The sequence below is a fragment of the Diorhabda sublineata genome, chromosome 3, assembly GCF_026230105.1.
Source record: "Diorhabda sublineata isolate icDioSubl1.1 chromosome 3, icDioSubl1.1, whole genome shotgun sequence".
Taxonomy (NCBI): Eukaryota; Metazoa; Arthropoda; class Insecta; order Coleoptera; family Chrysomelidae; genus Diorhabda; species Diorhabda sublineata.
The window spans coordinates 6633008-6653282 of NC_079476.1; the positions used below are offsets into that span (position 1 = coordinate 6633008).

Below are 20275 nucleotides of genomic sequence, written 5' to 3' on the forward strand. Positions count from 1 at the left end.
TGAACACCACTAAAATCCATCACGGTACAAATATTTGCCTGTATATGTCCAACTAGGGCCATGAGGACATGTCCGAAGTCTGCACTAGAGGTGATTCTAAATCTTGCACCTCTCCATATATTATTGGAAAACATGCGGAAACAATTTCACTCGGATTGTTTAGAGGGATAAACTTAAACATCCCACAGATAATGATCAAATCTGGTTCATACCGCAGGATGAAATACTTTGAAACTTAGCTGTAAACGTAAATGGGATCAAAACATCATATTGGAAATTAACATAAATCCCATCAAATGATACTCAGATGGCACCAAAACAGTTGACAGAACTGGAATAGGAGTGTATAGACCAAGAAACAAATACACTGAGAGCTTGGGCAATGGAAAAATGTGTCCAGCTCAACTTTGTAAAGAATTATAGCAAACAGAACATTATCATCTTATCCGATAGCCAAGCAGACATTAGAGCTGAATAAATTTAATCTCCAATGAGTTGTGAGACACACTGGAATGGAAGGAAAGCAGACAGACTTGCTGAAGTAGGAGCGAGGTAAACCCTTCGTAGAACCTGCACACTTCTGTAAAATCGGCTACAGAACAATATAGAAAACACTAGAAAAAGATGTAGAAACAAATCTGTAATTTGTTACTGTAATAGCACTAGATCCAACCAACATCCTAAGTTTTATGAAAGGAGTGGTATTAGTAGATCAGCTGTAAACACTGAACATCCTCCAGTGGCACAACAATAGATCACAAAAGTTCCTTTGGGTCGCAGTGTGTTTGGCACCTTGTATTACTTACATACCCATATTTTGAAATTGCTCTCTTAAATAAATTTGAATTCTTATTTTTTAAGAAACCATGGTCGTGTTCTAATCTGTTTTTGTTTTGAAATATTGGCAAAACTCATTACAATTTTTAAATTTAATTGCAGGTAGTAGTACGGCATGCGTGGTCATCCTCAATAAAGAAAACAGTACCCTGTATACTTCAAACATAGGAGATAGCGGTTTTATGGTAGTGAGGCGTGGTAAAGTCATAAGAAAATCTGAAGAACAGCAACATTATTTTAATACCCCTTTTCAACTGTCGTTACCTCCACCTGGATACAGACAAGAAGTGCTTAGCGACAGACCGGATGCCGCTATGACAGATAATATTCCAGTCGAAGATGGAGACGTCATACTAGTCGCTACAGATGGTGTTTTTGACAATTTGCCTCAAACTCTTATTGTCAACGAACTTATAAAGGTGAGTTTGACATTTGGCCGTTATTCTTTAAAGATCATCAATAATTATTTGTATGCCAAAGACTGAAAATGCTATTTTGTTGGACGAGTCTGAAAATTGCGAGACGAGCGAAGCGAGGCGAGTCCAGCAAAGTAATATTTCAGACGCGGCGTACACAACATTTTTTATGCGGCGCATGAGATCGAAAACTGAGGAAAGAAAATAAATAATAGAGAATTATAAACATTTTATTTATTGAACAATATAATGTTCTTAATGATATTTGTAATGTCAATATTAATTTATTAATTATTTGCAAAAAGTAATACTGATTGAACCTCCAGGACAATTATTAATATTTATTGGATGCAGATGGAATATGTATATCTCTATTAGATATTGATGGAATCTCTGTAGATGTGTTTGTTGTTTCGGCAGAGGCTGGCCCACACCGCCCACGGCCTCGCGGTGCTAAGGGCCTCGCGCCTCAGCCAAAAATAAATTTAAAGTATGGAAAATCCAAAAGTACACGCCACAAGGTTTTTCTTATCTTAGAGTATCTTGTATATACTCGGCGCCAAGCACACACTACCACACGAGCACTACCTCCTGTGTTCGCGGAGCCACCAGTCTACTATACAGGGTTAGTCGGAAGGAGCGCACCAAACTCTAGGAGTGTATTATACATGTAAAAAAACTCATATGTTCTTATCCGATTTTCATTTGTTTTCAAGTTGTGGAGTAATTAAAAATATCCACTTATATATGAATTTTAATATTATCAAAGTATGCCGTGTTCGAGGCTCAAAGGCATTTGATAATTCTGATGTTTTGATGAACTGTTTGTCTACAGTGAACAGTAACTGAACGTTTAATTTCGAATTTATGTGATTGTTAGTGTTGCGAAATGCCAGATACTTATTCAAATTTAGAATATGCAAATATGGTGTTTGTTTATGGTGTCTGTAATGGAAATGCTACAGCTGCTGCTGAAGAATATCTTCGACGTTTTCCAAATCAAAGATATCCTGATAAAAACGTATTTATTAGAGTTTTTAACAAATTGTGCGAGACTGGTAAGCTTCCCAATGCTAACATATCATCTGAACGCGCAACTCGACAAGGTTTGGTAGAAGTATAAAATATTCTGCATCTAATAGAAGATGCAACTACTAACCCACGGAGAATTGCAACTCAATTGGGAATTCCACAAAAATGGGTTATAAACAGACTCCACGAACAAGGCTTATATCCTTATCACGTACAGAGAGTACAACACCTACAACCAGAGGATTACGCTAACCGTATGGAGTTTTGTCTCTTTATGAATGAAGCTAAATTTACCCGTGATGGCATTAATAATACTCGTAACTATCATGTATGGTCGGACGAAAATCCCCACGCAACAGTCGAAAGCAATTTTCAACATCGGTTTTCTATAACATGTGGTTGACAGTTATTTAATTGGCCCTTTCATTTGAAAGAATCGTCTCACAGGAGACAACTACCTAAATTTTCTCACAAAATGAATTACAATGCCTACTAGAGGATGTTCCTGTCAATATTAGATTACAGATGTACTAACAGCACGATGGAGCTCCTGCACATGTCGCTCGTCAGGTCAAGTAACATTTGGACGAACGTTTTCCAGGGCGTTGGATTGGTCGCGGAGGTCCCATTAATTGGCTTGCTAGATCTCCAGACGTCACACCACTAGATTTTTGTTTATGGGGCTGGAGGAGATATGAAGAAGAGACGAAGCAGAAAATGTTTAGAAGTCAATGGCGGTATTCTTGAACATTTATTGAAAGAACGCTATGATTAAGAAAATTTTCATGTGAAAATTTGTTTATTTGTTAATATGCTATAACTTGGAAACAAATGAAAATCGGATAAGAACATACGAGTTTTTTTAAATTATTTTCACGTGTATAATACACTCCTAGAGTTTGGTGCGCTCCTCCCGACTCACCCTGTATACGCGAATAATCTTGTATGACGTCATTAGAAAATCTTTGGATCCCAATATCTCCGTAACTACTGTATATTATGCATTCATATTTTACAAATAATCAATATCGAAAATAAGCTTTCGATTAACCGCAAAAAATTTCTGTGTAGTATTAGCAAAGATACTAATTACAATCATCAAGGAGTTCAGTAAAATCATCATAATCATCAAGCCTTTCAATCCTTTTTTTGAGGTGGATTACTCCTAGTTTTCTTAATTTTATTTTCTCTATAGTTTGTCGTTTGTTTTGGCTGCTTTTGTTATTATTTTCCATCGAGTGTTTCGCAATGTTTCACAGAAATAAAGCCGATTTTTTACGCCGTTTCATAACCGTGGATGAAAAGTGGGTCCATCACTTCAAACCCGAAACAAGAGAATAATCATAACATAACATAATATTGAATTGAAGGTTGGGTGGGAGGACCGGCTCCGAAGAAAGGCAAAGACCGTTCCATCTGCAGGCAAGGTCATGGCTTCGGTTTGTGAAGATGAAAAGGTGATGTAGGCAGTTGATGGCTATTTTGAGGATCTTGACTAACCTAACCAGACTTAAAAAAATGGATCGGTGGTCAAAGATTTTTAGATATTGACGATTCTTATAATAAAAAGAGTTATTGAACATCGCTGGGAAAAGTGTATGGAGTTAAAAGGAGATTATGTTGAAAAATAAATATATTTTTTCCAAAATCTTTGTGTTCTCTTTGTTACAGGCACTTAGTTCGGCGTTTTGGTTGATTTATTAGTTTGCTCAAATAATTTTAGGCAATTATTGGTAACAGGAGCAACCACTTCAAATTGAATAAAACACATTGTTATACTAAAGTGTGAAATATTTACAATTGTTGATATCTTCCGAACAAGACCATATTAAAATATTTAACAATACAATCGATACAGAGATTTTGATAGAATTTCAGTAGCAGGCAATGTAATGGTGTCGGTTTTTTGGGATAATTTTCATTAGCTATATTGAAAAAAGGAAAACTATCAACAACGAGTATTATGCGAACTAATTGCAACATTTGAGCAAATAAATCAAGCAAAACGGCCGGATTTCGCTAAGAAGAAAGTGTTGTTTGATCAATGCAATGCACCAGCTCACACATCCATTATTGCAATGGCCAAAATTGATGAACTAAAATTTGAATTGCTATTTATTCGCCCCCTCGGATTATTTTCTGTTCCTAGACTTGAAAAATAGGTCGTTGATCAAAGATCGTCGGCTATTTTGAGGAGCTTCATAAAGAGGGAAATCGAACTTATTGGACATCGCTGGGAAAAGTGTATGGAGTTAAAAGGAGATAACGTTTAAAAATAAATATATTTTTCTCCAATATTTCATCATAATAATAGTGCATAACTGAGTAACTAATATTTTCCATTTCTTAACTTTCTGTTCATAATAATTAATATCTAACAAACAAATTGTTTTCAATTTGGTTACACACATTTTTCATTAAAGAAGTTCGATTATGAATAAAAATAGATTTGCCTCTCTTCTAATTTTAACTTGCCTTATATTTTTAGTATCATCACATTTTGTAACTTGTTTTTCGTTTTATAGTGGACTTTGAACATTTTGATAGGTTGGTTTTGTAATAAATGTTAATTTGTAATCATCTAATGTCTATCTTAAAGAAATCATGCCATTTAAATAGATAATACCCACATATATAAAACAAAAAAATAATTATTTTTCATTCTAATCATGTATATAGAAACCAAGGTATTTAAATTAATAGTCCAGTCAAAATAGATATATTAAAAACTAAGATCAGGAACAACATCTAAAAACCGATACAACAAAAATGAAAACTTTTAAAACGCTAACGATTACAGTAAATAACCCTGACTAACAAGATTTTTGTAACACAGACGAGACGTTTATTTTTGAAATGGAAATACCCGTTCAATAATAGAAAAAATATTTATTAAGCCCTAACACGTACCACTTTTCAATAGCTTAATTATTTCTGTTTACATTAGCAAGTAGGTAATTTTATGAAGGGGAGGTTAATATCGGCAAATTTTATGGCCGAAAAAATACCTGAACTGAATGATTCAGAATAATAAACATTAAAAATTAGTATTCTGTTGAGTTTCATAGTAAGTGGTTCTCTGTTCATAGTGCAAAAAGTGATTATAAAGGCGAAAATGTCGAGTCAAACGTTCCGTAGTTGCCAAACTTCTCGTGACAAATTTTGCTATATTTGTGGAGTATTTATGGTGAAATCGCAAGCCAGGCGATTTTCCGAAAATAAGAAAAAAACGTATTTCAAATATTTTGGTTCTTTAATTGGAGACCAAGGCAAGCAGTGGGCCCCCCACGCGTGCTGTGTTAGTTATAGAGTGCCATTGGTGCAGTGGATGAATGGGAAAAAAAATAGCATGTCTTTTGCAATTCCAATGGTATGGCGGAAATCTATTAACCATTTTGACGACTGCTAGTTTTGTCTAACGAAGATTAACCAGTACCGATTGCGTCTTTAGATCCGCAAAATATTGTTTTCGAAGATACTGGAGACAATCATCTGGAAGTTCCGAAGAATAATGCACTGACCCCATTTTTACTCCAAGAACCAGTTCTGGCGAGCCGCATTTGATTGTTCAAAGTGAGTTGAATGATTTAGCACGTGATTTGGGGTTATCATAGCAACAGTCTGAACTTCTTGCTTCCTGTCTTAAAGAATAGAAATTGTTAGCCAAAGAGTCAAAAATTACGATTTAGAAAAGGAAATGCTACATTTTCTGCATTCTACAGTATGGAAAGCTTGATATTGAGCATAATCCCAGTGAGTGGCGCCTATTTATTGACTCGTCTAAATACAGTTTAAAAGCAGTGTTATTACACAATGGAAATTTAAAACCGTCTATACCAGTTGATCATTCTGTGAAGATGAAAGAAACTTATAAAAATATTCGCTTGCTTTAGACAAAATTAACTACAACAAGTATAAGTAGCAGATATGTGGGGACCTGAAGGTGATTGGAATTTTAATGGGACTTCGGGGAGGGTTTACAAAACATTGCTATTTTCTTTGTCTATGGGACAGTCCGGCAGTAGATCAGCACTATGTGAAAAAAAAATTGGCAAGCAAGAAGTGAGTTTCAACCGAGATCTCAAAATGTCCTTCTGCCCCCCTTCACATTAAACTTAGATTGATGAAAAACTTTCTAATGGCTATGGATACAGAGGGTGATGGATTTAAATACCTTAGAGAAGTATTTCCCCAGTTGAGTGATGCCAAATTAGGGGTAGGAAGGTATTTCTATTGAGCGACAAATAAGAAAATTACTGGACGATGGAAATTTTACAAAAAAACTAACCAGACAGAAACTTAGAACATGTAAGGCATTTGTTAGTGTATCGAGAGGATTTTTGGGCAACAATATGGATTCAAACTTCCAACAGTTCTTTAATGAACTTCTAGACGCCTACAAGTCCCTTGGTGCTCGAATATCATTGAAAATTCATTTCCTCCATTTCCATCTGACATTTTTTCCCGAAAATTTGGGAGCTATCAGAATAAGCAGGGTGAAAGGATTCACCAATATATTAGAACAAAAGTTTTTGTTTTTAATAGATGTGAGGCATGTTTATTAGATATAAACTATAAATATTGTCAATATATACGATATAAAAATTATTGAAATTTTTTTTAATAAATGATAATTAATTTACCAATGAATATGGTTCTATAAATGTAATTTTAAAACCACTCGTGTTACAATTTTGTTTATATTTTCGTATTTGTGTAGGTCCATTTTATCACAATATGCTATTCATTCTTGTGTGACTACAAGCTGTTTTTGTAGACCAGTGTAATCTGCAAATTTAAGGATCACTACATTTTTTTAAATATTATGTTACCTTCCTTAACCACTTTGAGTAGTTTTGAATATAGTTAGAGCACAATAAGGGAGGGGGGTGGATAAATCAGATTCAACCAAAATTCCAACCTTTTGGATTCCAGCCTAGTAACTCATAGAGGATATCAATAACTCAGCACTGTACATATCTGTGATGTACGAGGGTTGCTACTTAAGTTTTAACAAATAAAAACAAATATTTATAATTTGTTATGGCTTCATTGGTTTTCAATATATTCTCAATTAAAAATCAATACACTTTGGCATGCGTGTGAACCAATTGTCAAAGGTTTTTTTTTTCCATTCTGATTGAGCCCAACGACCGCTTTTTCGGGTGTGGAAAACGTTGATCTCGTAATTTATTTTTGATATACTGGAATAAGAAGAAATCATTGAGTGTCAAAACTGTATGGAGCAATACTCATCAATTCTATGTTGGGACTGTTCAAAAATATTTACTGGTGGAAGAGAGCTAGCATTGTGGTGGTGTAGAATGATTCGTCTCCTGCGATTAGTTTCCCTGATTTTATCGAACATTTCTGGCAAGCAAATGCTAGTGAACCATTCAAGCGATCATTTGCTTCGATTTTATTCGTATACGAACAAGTTTTGAAGGATTTGGCTCGTCTTGAATAAAGTCGATTATTGTTTAGTTTCGGTTTCAAATGCATAAATCTATGATTCGACGCATGTAACGGTCTTTTGCAGCACTGCGATTGAATTTTGCGACCATTTGGACCAATCGTCACGAGGTTTGTTTTAGTGATTATTATCAAAGTGAGCGATATCCAACGCGAACATATCTTATTGCTAGCAAAATATTCATGCAATCTAGAATGTATACTAGCGGAACTAATGCCCAAATATGCCTCAATATCACTGTATCATATGCAATATCAGTTTATTACGCTTAGGATCGATGTTTTGTGGCACAACAGCCGATTTTGGACGACCTTTACGAAATTCATCCTGTAGCGAAGTGCGACCACGATTGAATTCGGAATACCAGTAAAACACGATGGCTCAAGATGGTGCTTCATAACCAAAAGTCATAGCGAGTTGATCGGTACACTGCTGTTGGTTTTATCCACGTCGAAAGTCACAGAAAATTCCACATAATCAAAATTACACCAATTAAGGCCCAAAATTATATACAGTCTTTGGAAATCGATTTGTTCTTGGCGTAACTATTTGATTCTGACATAATGTCGCCCATTAACTCTTCCGTGAATTACAGGTTAAAAAATTGTAGTGGTTCTTCGATGATGACAATTTGTAGCGTTGGTACTAGATTTGCTGTTGAAAAGTAGATTTTTTGTAAGGAAAAGTCGCTGTCGTTTAACATTTTTAATGGTGAACGGACTCGGAGCGTTTTATCATACGAGAGCTATTTCAGTTTGTTATAGGTGCTTGAAATATTCATCTTGGTCAAAAATGGAATTAAATCGCGAACATTTTCAATGACTTCCGACGTGGATTAAACCACCAGCAAAGTGCCGATCAACTTGCTTCGACTTTTGATGATGAAGCAACGTCTCAAATCGGCTGTTGTGCCAGAAACCATTGATGCCTTGCGTACACTGATATTGAAAGATCGTCATTGACATCACTGTTATTGAATCTTACTTGGGCATTAGTTTCACTCGCATTTGGCTCGATAGCAATCGACTATATAGGTCTTTCAAAACGAGCCAAATCCAACAAAAGTTGTTCGCTCACGAAGCAATTGGTCGCCTCTTTTTTCAGAATAACTGGACATGTCGCCACCGTTCCATTAGAGCAACGTGGAATGGTCAATCTTGAATGAGATACAGCAGCATTTGTTTTTTAACAATCCGAACAACGAATTGGTGACCAATGATTTCTCCTTATTCCCGCAAATCACAAATAAATTGCGACGTCAATGTTTTCCTACATCTAAAGAAGCGGTTAATGCGTTAAAATCACATGTTTTGAAGGTACCTCAATCGACAATTGATTCAAACGCATGCAAAAGTGTATTAATCTTAATGGAAAATATTTTAAGAAACAATAAAGCCATGTCCAATTATAAAAATTTGTTTTTATGTGTCTATTTCAAAACTTGAGCTGCAACCCTTGTATTAATTAGTGAAGTGAGCTTTAAGGTGGTAAACAATTTGCATTGTTAATCATTCTGTTTTTTATCTGAATGATAAATTTAAATATTTTGACGTTAGGCTTATTGAAGTAAATAAATTCTTATTAACCTTAATCGACACGATATTTTATCAATTCACAATGTACTGAAGTTAAAATTATATTCTTCTTTAAAATTTAAAAAAAAAAAACTTCAAGTTCTCTTGTATTTGATTTGCAAAACGAATAATTTACTTTTTTTAGTAAATCTAATGACGACCATCACAATCATAAGTTATTTTGTTAACAATTAAGTATAATTATATTAGAAGCTCAATAATGAAAATGGTCGACAAAAATTTTTTTTGTAGTAACACAAGAATGTATAGCATATTGTGATAAAATAGACCTATACAAATACGAAAATATGAAAAAAATAATTGTAACACGTAAGTTTTATATGTTACATTTATAAAACCATATTCATTGATAAAATATTTAATATTTGAAAAAAAATAATTATATAATATATAATAATATATTGACAATCTTTATAGTTTATATCTAATAAACATACCTTGCACTTTCTCTTTTTAAAAACCAACATTAATCATCCACCATGACCTAATCCCATCGTCCTTGGTACCGAATTTCCATTATTCTAATATCTTGGTGGAACCTTTCACCCTGCTCATCACTGACAGCTCTAAAGTTTTCGGGAAAAATGTCAGATGGGAATGGAGGAAATGAATATTCAATGACATTCGATCACCAAGGTATTTGTAGGCGTCTAGAAGTTCATCAACTAACTGTTAGGAGTTTGAGACCATATTGTTGCCCAAAAATCCTCTCAATACACTAACAAATGCCTTCCATGTTCTAAGTTCCTGTCTGGTGAGCTTTTTTGCAAAATTGTCATCGTCCAGTAATTTTCTTATAGAAATACCTTCCTTTAATTGGCATCACTCAACTGGGAAAAGACTTGTCTATGGTATTTGATTCCATCACACTCTGTATCCATAACCTTTGCAAAGTTTTCTATCAATATAAGTTTAATGTGAAGGGGGGCAGAAGGGCATTTTGAGATCCCGGTTGAAACTCACTTCTTGCTTGCCAATTTTTTTTACATAGTGTTGATCTACAAGCCCGGCTGTCCCATAAACAAAGAAAACAGCAATGTTTCTGAAATCCTCCCTGAAGTCTCATTAAAATTCCAATCACCTTCAGGTTGTCACATATCTGCCACTTATACTTGTTGTAGTTAATTTTGTCAGAAGCAAGCGAATATTTTCCTAAGTTTCTTTCATCTTCACAGAATGATCAACTGGTATAGACGGTTTTAAATTTCCATTGTGTAATAACACTGCTTTTAAACTGTATTTAGACGAGTCAATAAATAGGCGCCACTCACTGGGATTATTGTCAATATCAAGTCCTTCATTAAACCATCAATATCTGCACATGCACACAACGAATTTTCCACAAGGTAGAATGCAGAAAATGTAGCATTTCTTTTTCTAAAGGACGTAGTTTCTGTCACTTTGGCTAACAAGTTCCATTCCTTAAGACGGGAAGCAAGAAGTTCAGACTTTGAACAATCAAATGCGGCTCGCCGGAACTGGTACTTGGAGTAAAAATAGCGTCGGTGCATTATTCTTCGGAGCTTCCTGATGATACTTTGTCTCCAGTATCTTCTAAAATAATATTTTATGGATCTAAAGGAGCAATCAGTATTGGTAAATATTTGTTATGGGGAACAGGTCGTATAGCAGACGGCAAATTTGGATACTAGATCTTGTGCTCTCCTTTCTTAGAATAACCTTCATTCTTTGTTAGACAAAAATAGCAGTCGTCAAAATGGTTAGTAGGTTCCCGCCATACCAAAGGAATTGCAAAAGTTATGCTTTTTTTCTCCCCATTCATCGACTGCACCAATTTCACGCTGCAACTAACACAGTCTACATGGGGCCCATGCTTGTCTTGGTTTCCAATTAAAGTACCAAAATATTTGAAATACGTTTTTTTTTATTTTCGGAAAATCGCCTGGCTTGCGATTTCACCATAAATACTCCACAAATTTAGCAAAATTTGTCACGAGAAGTTTGGCAACTACTGAGCGTTTGACTCGACATTTTCGCCTTTATAATCACTTTTTGCACTATAAACAGAAAACCACTTACTATGAAACTCAACAGAATACTAATTTTTAATGTTTATTATTCTGAATAATTCAGTTCAGGCATTTTTCCGGCCATAAAATTTGCCTATATTAACCGCCCCATCATCAATTTACCTACCTGCAAATATAAACAGATATAATTAAGCTATTGAAAAGTTGTACGTGTTAAGGCTTGATAAGTATTTTTTTGCTATTATTTGTCGGTTATTTCCATTTTAAAAATAAAGGTCTCGCCTGTGTTACGAAAATCTTGTCCATTGTAATTACTGTATGGATATGAAACCACCAACCTTACTTGTTATGATAATCACAATCAAATAAATGAAAGTTTCACTGGTCTATATATGTAAATTCCTTGTTATGTTTTATATAAATATTTTAATTATGATATAATTTTATTATGTTTTCTTTAATAATGCGGAACATTAATTATATATTTCAAAGAAATAATTGAATTAAAAATTCACTACCACATTTAGTGTTGATAAAACTATTTATTGACTAATATTGTCATAATATGGGGTGTCTCAAACAAGAGTGACATTTATAATGGGTGTTCTAAAATTAACGCAATATTAAAATTAAATAGAAAACGGACAAATGGCCTCCACTTTTCATACACATACACACTCATTTGTCGAAATTTTCCACGATAAAACTGCATAAATGTAACTAAATTTCGTTGATGCAATCTCCACCTTTGATGCACGCATGGTTGTGGGTTTGTTGACGTAGACCTGTGATTCTAATAAAATATAGTTTATTTCAGAAAGGTATAGAGTAATAAAATCTCATTAGGTATGCAAAGGGACCACAGAGTGACCCAACGAATATTTAAGCCACTTTCATAGTTTGGCATTCATTTCATTGTAAAAAAAAATTTTTATCAAGTGCAGGTAGTACCACCCGGGTTGGGGTCAATATATGGGTTTAGCCTATTGTTATCCATTCACAACAACTGAAAATAGTGTGCCAAAGGCGTGCCGGTAGGATACTCTTAAAAATTAAAGCCGAATATGAAATAGGGTTGGAATTAGGCAGAGGCACTAATAGAAGGTTAAACGGTACCTGTTAAACGCAAAACGTAACTGTATAATCTAGTACCTAAGTAATCCCTACACAATATTTCAAGACCTACACCTATGGCCGACTCCGAAATTGAGCCGAACTGGACGGAATTCCCGATTTGATTAATCTACACCTTTCTGAAATATACTATAATGGTACTAAATCACACGATCTAAGAGGCCAATTTTGATCACCTAAATGAGAAAGGACACAACTTGGAAATGTTTCATGTGGCAAATGTCCAAAATGTACACCAAAGAGTGACACGTTGTGGATGCATTTACTTTTCAATAATCACATATGGGTTCTCAGAACCCCAAAAGCGGCAATTTTTGGCGACTAACAAACCTATCAAGGTGAAAATGTACTTTGTTACTTAGGATGATTTTGATCGAAAAATTGACAATTCTCATCCACGACGCCGAATTAAGGTTCCTGGATTGTCACCGACACTCTCGCGTACTGCTTCGTTATTGATATTTGAACTATTTGGTTTTGGACGACCAGTTTATTTGACATCTCCAACGGGTCATGTCTCCCGGAATTTTGAATGAAATTTTCATAACTTTTGAAATATGAAGACACGTTGCTCTATCTTATAACTCTTTTTCACTGATTCTAAACTCTGAGCTGTCGATTTATTTTTCTTAGGACTGTCAACACTTTACTGTGTAAATGGTGGCAAATTTAAATCTGAGGTTAATTTTGGAACATGTGGAATGAAATATAAGAATTTTTTCATTTGCTCTGAGGCTGATTCAATATCAAACAAATTTTACTGATGATGCATTTATGTACCAAAAGTCAACCAATTAAGCTAACTTCATAGGAATTGGTAATGTAAGATATCACAGGGCTTTTAGTGAGGTTTCCAAAAGTCCTTTTTTTGTTTTAGGTCCCTAAATGTCTCTTTTTGGTAACACTGTTTTTGATAGATCACGCATGAATCTTGTGTGTTGTGTCATTGTCAAATTTGTTCAGTTTGGTGTATAATTTAAGCAGGTGTAAACCTTATAAGATACAGCTGGTACAAGAATTGAAGCCACATGATCTACCACAACGTCTAACATTTGGTGAATGGGCGTTGGCAAAGTTGGAGGGAGATCCACTTTTTTATCGAAAAATTGTGTTCAGCATTTCTGGTTGAATGGAAACGTCAACAACCAAAATTGCCGCATCTGGAGTGACAATCAGCCAGAAGAATTGCAAGAGCTACCAATGCATCCCGAAAAAATCACTTTTTGGTATGGATTATGGGCCGGTGGCATCATCGGGGTGTACTTCTTCAAAAGCGACGTTACTGGCGAGCACTACCATGTGATGATTGACAATTGTTTTGCCCAAAATGGAAGAATTGGACATGCCTGACATGTGGTTTCAACAAGTCGGTGCCACATGCTACACAGTACGCGAAACAATGGCCAAATTGAGAGCCGCCTTCGGTGAACAGTTCATCTCACGTTTGGGGCCCGTCAATTGACCGCCTGGATCGTGTGATTTAAAGCCTTTGAACTATGCCATATTAACGCTAATGTTTAAAGGGATAAATCAGCAACGATTGACGCATTGGAAGCCAATATTGAAGCATTTATTAATATATTTATTAATAACGGCCTATATGTTGTAAAGATTGTGCCATAATTGGAGCATGCACATTTAAAGCGGAGCCGCGGCCAACATTTGCATGCAATCATCCTAAATATATTAAATAAAATATTAAATTATACTGATCGCTGTATCGATTCCAATAAAGATTTCATAAATTTTTTTTTGGATTTTTTCAAAATCAAATTCTATACCTCTTAAAATATCCCTGGTAATATTTACCTCATTGCCGCATACTTTTAATTTGACGATCGTGCTCAGAAAAACTTTTTTTTCATTTGTTCATGACTGCCAGATTAAATTAAACATAAGTTGTATGATTTGAAATGAAAATTTTCATAATCAGCTACTTTTTTTCTGAAAAAACTCTAGTGGTTACAATCTTCATTTAATGAACGTGTCATTACAAATATATGCGTTAGTACACTTCATACTAAAACTTCCTTTTACCGCAATTCCCAAGAAAATGAGTGGATATCTTTAATAGGGGCTGTATATACGAAGATGTATTGATATCTAGTAAGCCTAGACATAATCAAAATATTGCGTTACCATGGCAACGTACAATAACTTATTAGAAGTGTCACTATAAAGTTTGACGTCAAAAAAGTGAACCAGAATTATGCAATAAATTAAAAGAAAAAAGATGTTCACCGAAATTTTAAAAATCGAAAAATTGGAGTATCGAGCAATCATCAAGTACCTGCATTTAAAAGGTTAAGCAGATTTACGAAGATACTCTTGGTGATCAATGTCCTTCGTTTGCGACCGTGAAAAATTGCACTGCAAGCTTCAAAAGAGGTAAATAAATGACCGTTCGCGAAAGCCAATTTCTGTGTCAGTCCCCGAAAATATCGATGCAGTTCATGACATGATTTTATCAGACTGTCGAATTGGGCTAAAACGGATATCTGAAACACTGAATATTTCATACGAACGCGTTCACCATATAGTTCACGTCAATTTGGACATGAGAAAATTTGCTGCAAAATGGATCCCCAAATGTTTGGATGTTGATCAAAAGCGTGCAAGGGTAGAAGCATCGCGTTCGATCTGGGCTCGATTTGAAAACGATGTAGACTTCTTAAACCGAATTGTTACTATGGATGAAAATTGGCTACATTTCAACGAACCAGAAACAAAGCAACAATGGATGGAATGGCCACACTCTGATTCTCCAAGATCTAAGAAGTTTCGTGTCCAAAAATCTGCTGTAAAAGTTCTTGCTTCAGTTTTTTGGGATTGCCATGGAGTAATCATGATTGATTTTTTGGATTAGGGTAGAACAATAACTGGAGGTTACTATTACTATATTACTGACAAAGACACGCAAAACTATCCAAAGGTGTTTTGTTTTTGCAGGACAACGACCCTGCACACAAATCTCTTGTTGCCATGCAAAAAATTCGTGATTTAGGGTTTGAATTACTAGAACATCCCCCTTATTCACCATATTTGGCTCCGTCCGACTATCATCTCTTTCCTCAACTGAAAAAAAGTTTAAAAGGTCGTAAATTTTTTTCCAACGGAGAGGTAATAAAAGCTGTGGAGGTCTGGTTTTCAGAGCAAGAAGAAACATTTTTTTTGAAAGGTTTAGAGACGTTACTGGTTCGCTGTAATCAATGTATCCAATTAAGAGGAGAATATATTGAGTAATGAAATATTTTGACATCGAAATTTTGTTTGGTTCTATAGTAGGCTAAGAATTTTTTAATACATCCTCGTAACACTATTAGACAGTTTCAATCTGAAGCAGAAATAAATAAATACCACCATCATTGAAACCTGGAACTTGCTACTGCCCTCCAATAATTGGTAAATGATATTCCAAATTATATACAAATTTGGTCAAATGAATTGACTATCAACAGTAGTGACTTTATTTTGATGGGAAACTTTCCCTGGTAGTTTTTGACACGCTCAATTTTTTTCTGTCCCAGCAGGGAGTGTGTTATTCCTTTTACACAAGTATTTTTGTACAGATTTTCTTCATAGGTTTGTTTTTTCCTTCTAGATTTTCAGTTATGACTTTATTTCGATGGGACATACTGTTTATTCACCCATTTTCATGAAAAATCTGACAAAATATTTTTGTGTTCGAATAACATAATTTGAAATATTTACCTTATTTATTCCGAAATTTTTCTGTTAAATGAATCAAGGTATGCAAATCTGAATTTTAACACCTTTATTTTAAAAAAAAAGAAAAATTTTATCAGTCAAAAAATTGAATAATCTGCATAAAAATAATAAATTCTTCATAAGCATTTTAATAGTTTTTATGAATATTGTGTTGCCATCAATTAACCGTAAATGTAAAATCTTATATTGATTTCTGGTGATGATATGTCCCTTTTTTTTAAAAAGTTATAACTTATAGCACCAAATGTACTTCTTAAAAAAATGCTTTTAAATCCATTTTCATAAAAGAAATTTCCGAAACTAATAATTCGTGAAGAATATCCACTATTTTCAATTTTTTATATGATAAACAATGTTTGCAGAGGGCCATACATTAAATTTTGAATTCGTATGTAGGCCAGATTGAAAATAAAAAAAACGGACTGAAAAAGTGTGAAGTGATGGATCCTCATTTCATCCATGGTTATAACACGGCTTTATTTTTATGAAACATTGCCAAACACTCTATGGAAACATCTTCACGACGCTGTTTTTGTTCTATTGTGAGCAAACGCGCCACAGCTTCCTCATATCCAAATTTTCAGTTAATATGCGATGTACCGCACTTTTTGAAGTACCTACTATGTGTGCTGCAGTACCGCTTTGTGTATTTTCTTCAACATTTCTGGAGTCGTCACCTCATTTGGTCGTATGGCCTCGTTTAAACTCTTCTACTCAATATTTTACTGTTGATAACGAAGGAGCAATCTCACTCAGATTTGAATCTAGTTCAGCTTTCATATTGGTTGGACTAAGGTCTCTCAAAAAGTATTTGTGTACTTTCTAACACAGTGGTATTTTTCAAACAACTACCGCTATCTCTAGATCAGACCACACACTTCTGGTACCATCCTCGTATCACTCTTTTGGTATGTGTATATATGTATTAAAAATTGAAGTTTATAGTGCCATGAATTTAGTAATTGGTTTCATCTAGTGGTGGTGGGAAAATTGAATTGCTTGCACTGGACATACCTTTAGATTTTCAGGTATTACAATTGCGAAATCCAAATAAAAATTATCGATCGGCCAATAAATGAAGCCAAACAAATCAGAACTGATGCTGCAACTAAATTAGTATTTGTGGGCAATTAATTTCTTTATCGTAGTTATTGCTTAAACACACGTCATTGTTTATCACATATAATAAATTAAAGATAAATATTTTGAATGAACACAGTTTCTTCGTCAATAAATAAAAAGTGTTTCTGGAATGATTTGAAAAGAACATAAAAATTTCTTTGTCGAATTTCTTTTCAACGGTTCTAACAAATCTTTAAAAACCTTAGTAGTCTATTTCCATTTACCATTCATGTAAATAAAAAATAGAGCCAACATGTTTTTTACTTGTTCACAGATCCACCGTCTCGCACTATGTTTGAAAATATTGACTGAATCACTTTTAATTTCAACCAGGAACCAGCGGCAAAAAAATTTGATTTTAAGCTCTACTTATCCCCTTATTCAAAATCTACCCTATGCCGAAGGGTGCTTTTATTTTTTAGTGGTGAAAACTTATCATAAGAAATACAGTTTAAATGAGTTATTCGTAGATCTGTTGATATATTCTCAAACAACCCCTCCAAAAACGATCCTCTAAGGGTAGTAATATTGAAAGGACACTCATTTTCATGAAAATTTGAATTCAAGTTCTACTAACTTTCTTCTACGAAATCTGCCCTGTTCCGAACCAAGATTTTCATATTTTGGGGGGTGTAAACTACCCCTTATTGCAAAAAACTTTAAAATATTCGATTGTATGCATGTAAAATGAAGTTAAAATGTATTATTCGTAAATCTGTTGACATTTTTCAACACTTTTATGATCAATCAGATTCATACAACCCCTTAAAATCATCCTCTAATCACATGAAAAGTTAAAAAATAATCTCGACGATTCTTTTATAATTAAAAATTATTCAAAAATGTATTTATACTGAATTGAGAATATTTCGTCGGTATTTTTAAGAAGTGTCGCTTTTTAAATATTTCAACCCTTATTAAACCCACCTTCAATGACTAAAAATTTTTTTACAGATAATAAAATTTTCTATTTGAAAAATAATATGAAAAACAATTTTGAATAATTATATTTCATCATCACTAATATATTTTTCCTCTTCTCGTTCGTCTAGCTGTTGCTCGATTGTACGCTCCACGTTTCTCTTTTTCCAATGCTCCAAAATTCTTACTCCGAAATTTTGAAAAAAAAAGTTGGTTTTTCGACTATAACTCGCTCAATTTTCAACCTAGAAAATTTTTTAAAAAAGCATTTGTAGGGGATTTCAAGTACTTCAACGTCATATCAATTATAACTTTTCTCAACCACCGGATTCGAAAAGGGGTTTGGTATTAGAAAGCAAACTTTGAACTAATTTACCTCCCTCAATTTTGATGATACGTGATTTAAAAAAGTACAAAATTTTTGGCAAGAAAAACCCTATAATTAATATTCGAAACATTTTCTCATAACATGGATAGCTTTTGGTTTATTTAATTTCAAGATTCAAGAAATGCAGTGTTCAATTCAATCAATTATTTAGTCTAAAGTAATTAATCAAAACTGGTCAAATCACATGGATCATATCAATAATTAATTATCAATTAATTGCAAGTGTATTACTATTAATATCAATTAGGGTGGTTTTTTTCAAAAAAGAAAAAAGCAGAAACCTTATTTTCGTTATAAATCAGTCACCTCTTTTGCAAGACTTTTGACAGTGCTCATTTCAATGGTTATTCCATGTACTTTGATAACGATCTCTCCAGTTTTTTCCAAAAATTCCATCAATTCCAAGTTATTTAAGGTTGAAAGTTTTCAATTTCGGAGTTCCTAAAAAATACTCATTGTTCAACGAGCAATAACTTAGTTAGTATTGAATTTAGAGAGGTTCTTAAACAACAAATCTCTTTGTTTTTTTATTAGCTACATTTTTGTTCTGAATGATTTTGCTGATAAAATAGAAACTTTTCAAGTTATTCATGAAAATCGGCAAAAAAATGAAATGAAAAATGAGCATTTTCAATCGTTAATAACTCGAGTTCCTAAAAAATACTCATTGTTCAACGAGCAATAACTTAGTATTGAATTTAGAGAGGTTCTTAAACAACAAATCTCTTTGTTTTTTTATTAGCTACATTTTTGTTCTGAATGATTTTGCTGATAAAATAGAAACTTTTCAAGTTATTCATGAAAATCGGCAAAAAAATGAAATGAAAAATGAGCATTTTCAATCGTTAATAACTCTAGAACTTTAGAAAAAAACTTTGTGGAGTAAAAGTTGCTTAGATCAATCTATCGACCTACGAAATTATTTTGATGAAATGTTCATCTCCAAGAAGAGGCTGCTTTCACTCCCAAGGCAAAAGCACCCTTCGGTACAGGGTAGATTTTGAAGAAGGTTACAAAAATACTACCTTCATACCAATTTTGAAGAAAATCGACCTTGATTATCAAAATTCCACGGGTAATCCGTTGGTACCTGACCTATAACGAAATGTACAACTTTTGGCACAACCTTGCAATTAATTTGCCAATATTATTCATCACACCTATCACATATAATATACGTTAGAATCTGTCCTTGTCTCATTTAATAATATTTTTAATGAATAATTTTATACGAAAAAAAAAAACTCATGTTTTTAATATTATGTAAAAATTACTAGTATTCAAGCTTTCAACATAAACTGTACACGAGTATCATAAGGAACTTACATACTTTTACCATATGTACAACCACTCAATGACGACAAGACAAGAATACCATATAGCCTAATGTTCTTTTCGAACATTTACAGGACTAAAACGTCCTTCAGATCAGTAGTTATAGATATTAGTACAGTTACTGGTGTCTCCTACAATGTGAATTTATTTTTATTTCTAACCGAAAAAGAGTATTCCGGGTCTTTATGCAAATGATTCCGGAGTGAAAATAATGCTGTGTCATGAAAACATTTTCTTATAAGACCCCTTGTTTCTGAGCTCATTCTCAATGGTTAATAATTCGTACACTTTGTTTAATTCCA

The 20275-nt window shown here is 33.8% G+C and overlaps 1 protein-coding gene across 2 annotated transcripts in view; it reads left to right on the forward strand.

The window, feature by feature from the left end:
* The window catches only part of LOC130441904 (protein phosphatase PTC7 homolog), a 47693-nt gene that overhangs the window by 16637 nt on the left and 10781 nt on the right, over positions 1-20275 (forward strand). For both annotated transcript variants that reach the window (XM_056775763.1, XM_056775762.1), the window contains exon 3: positions 940-1256. In XM_056775763.1, the coding sequence (XP_056631741.1) occupies positions 940-1256 (317 nt within the window). The remainder of the gene's footprint in view (positions 1-939; positions 1257-20275) is intronic.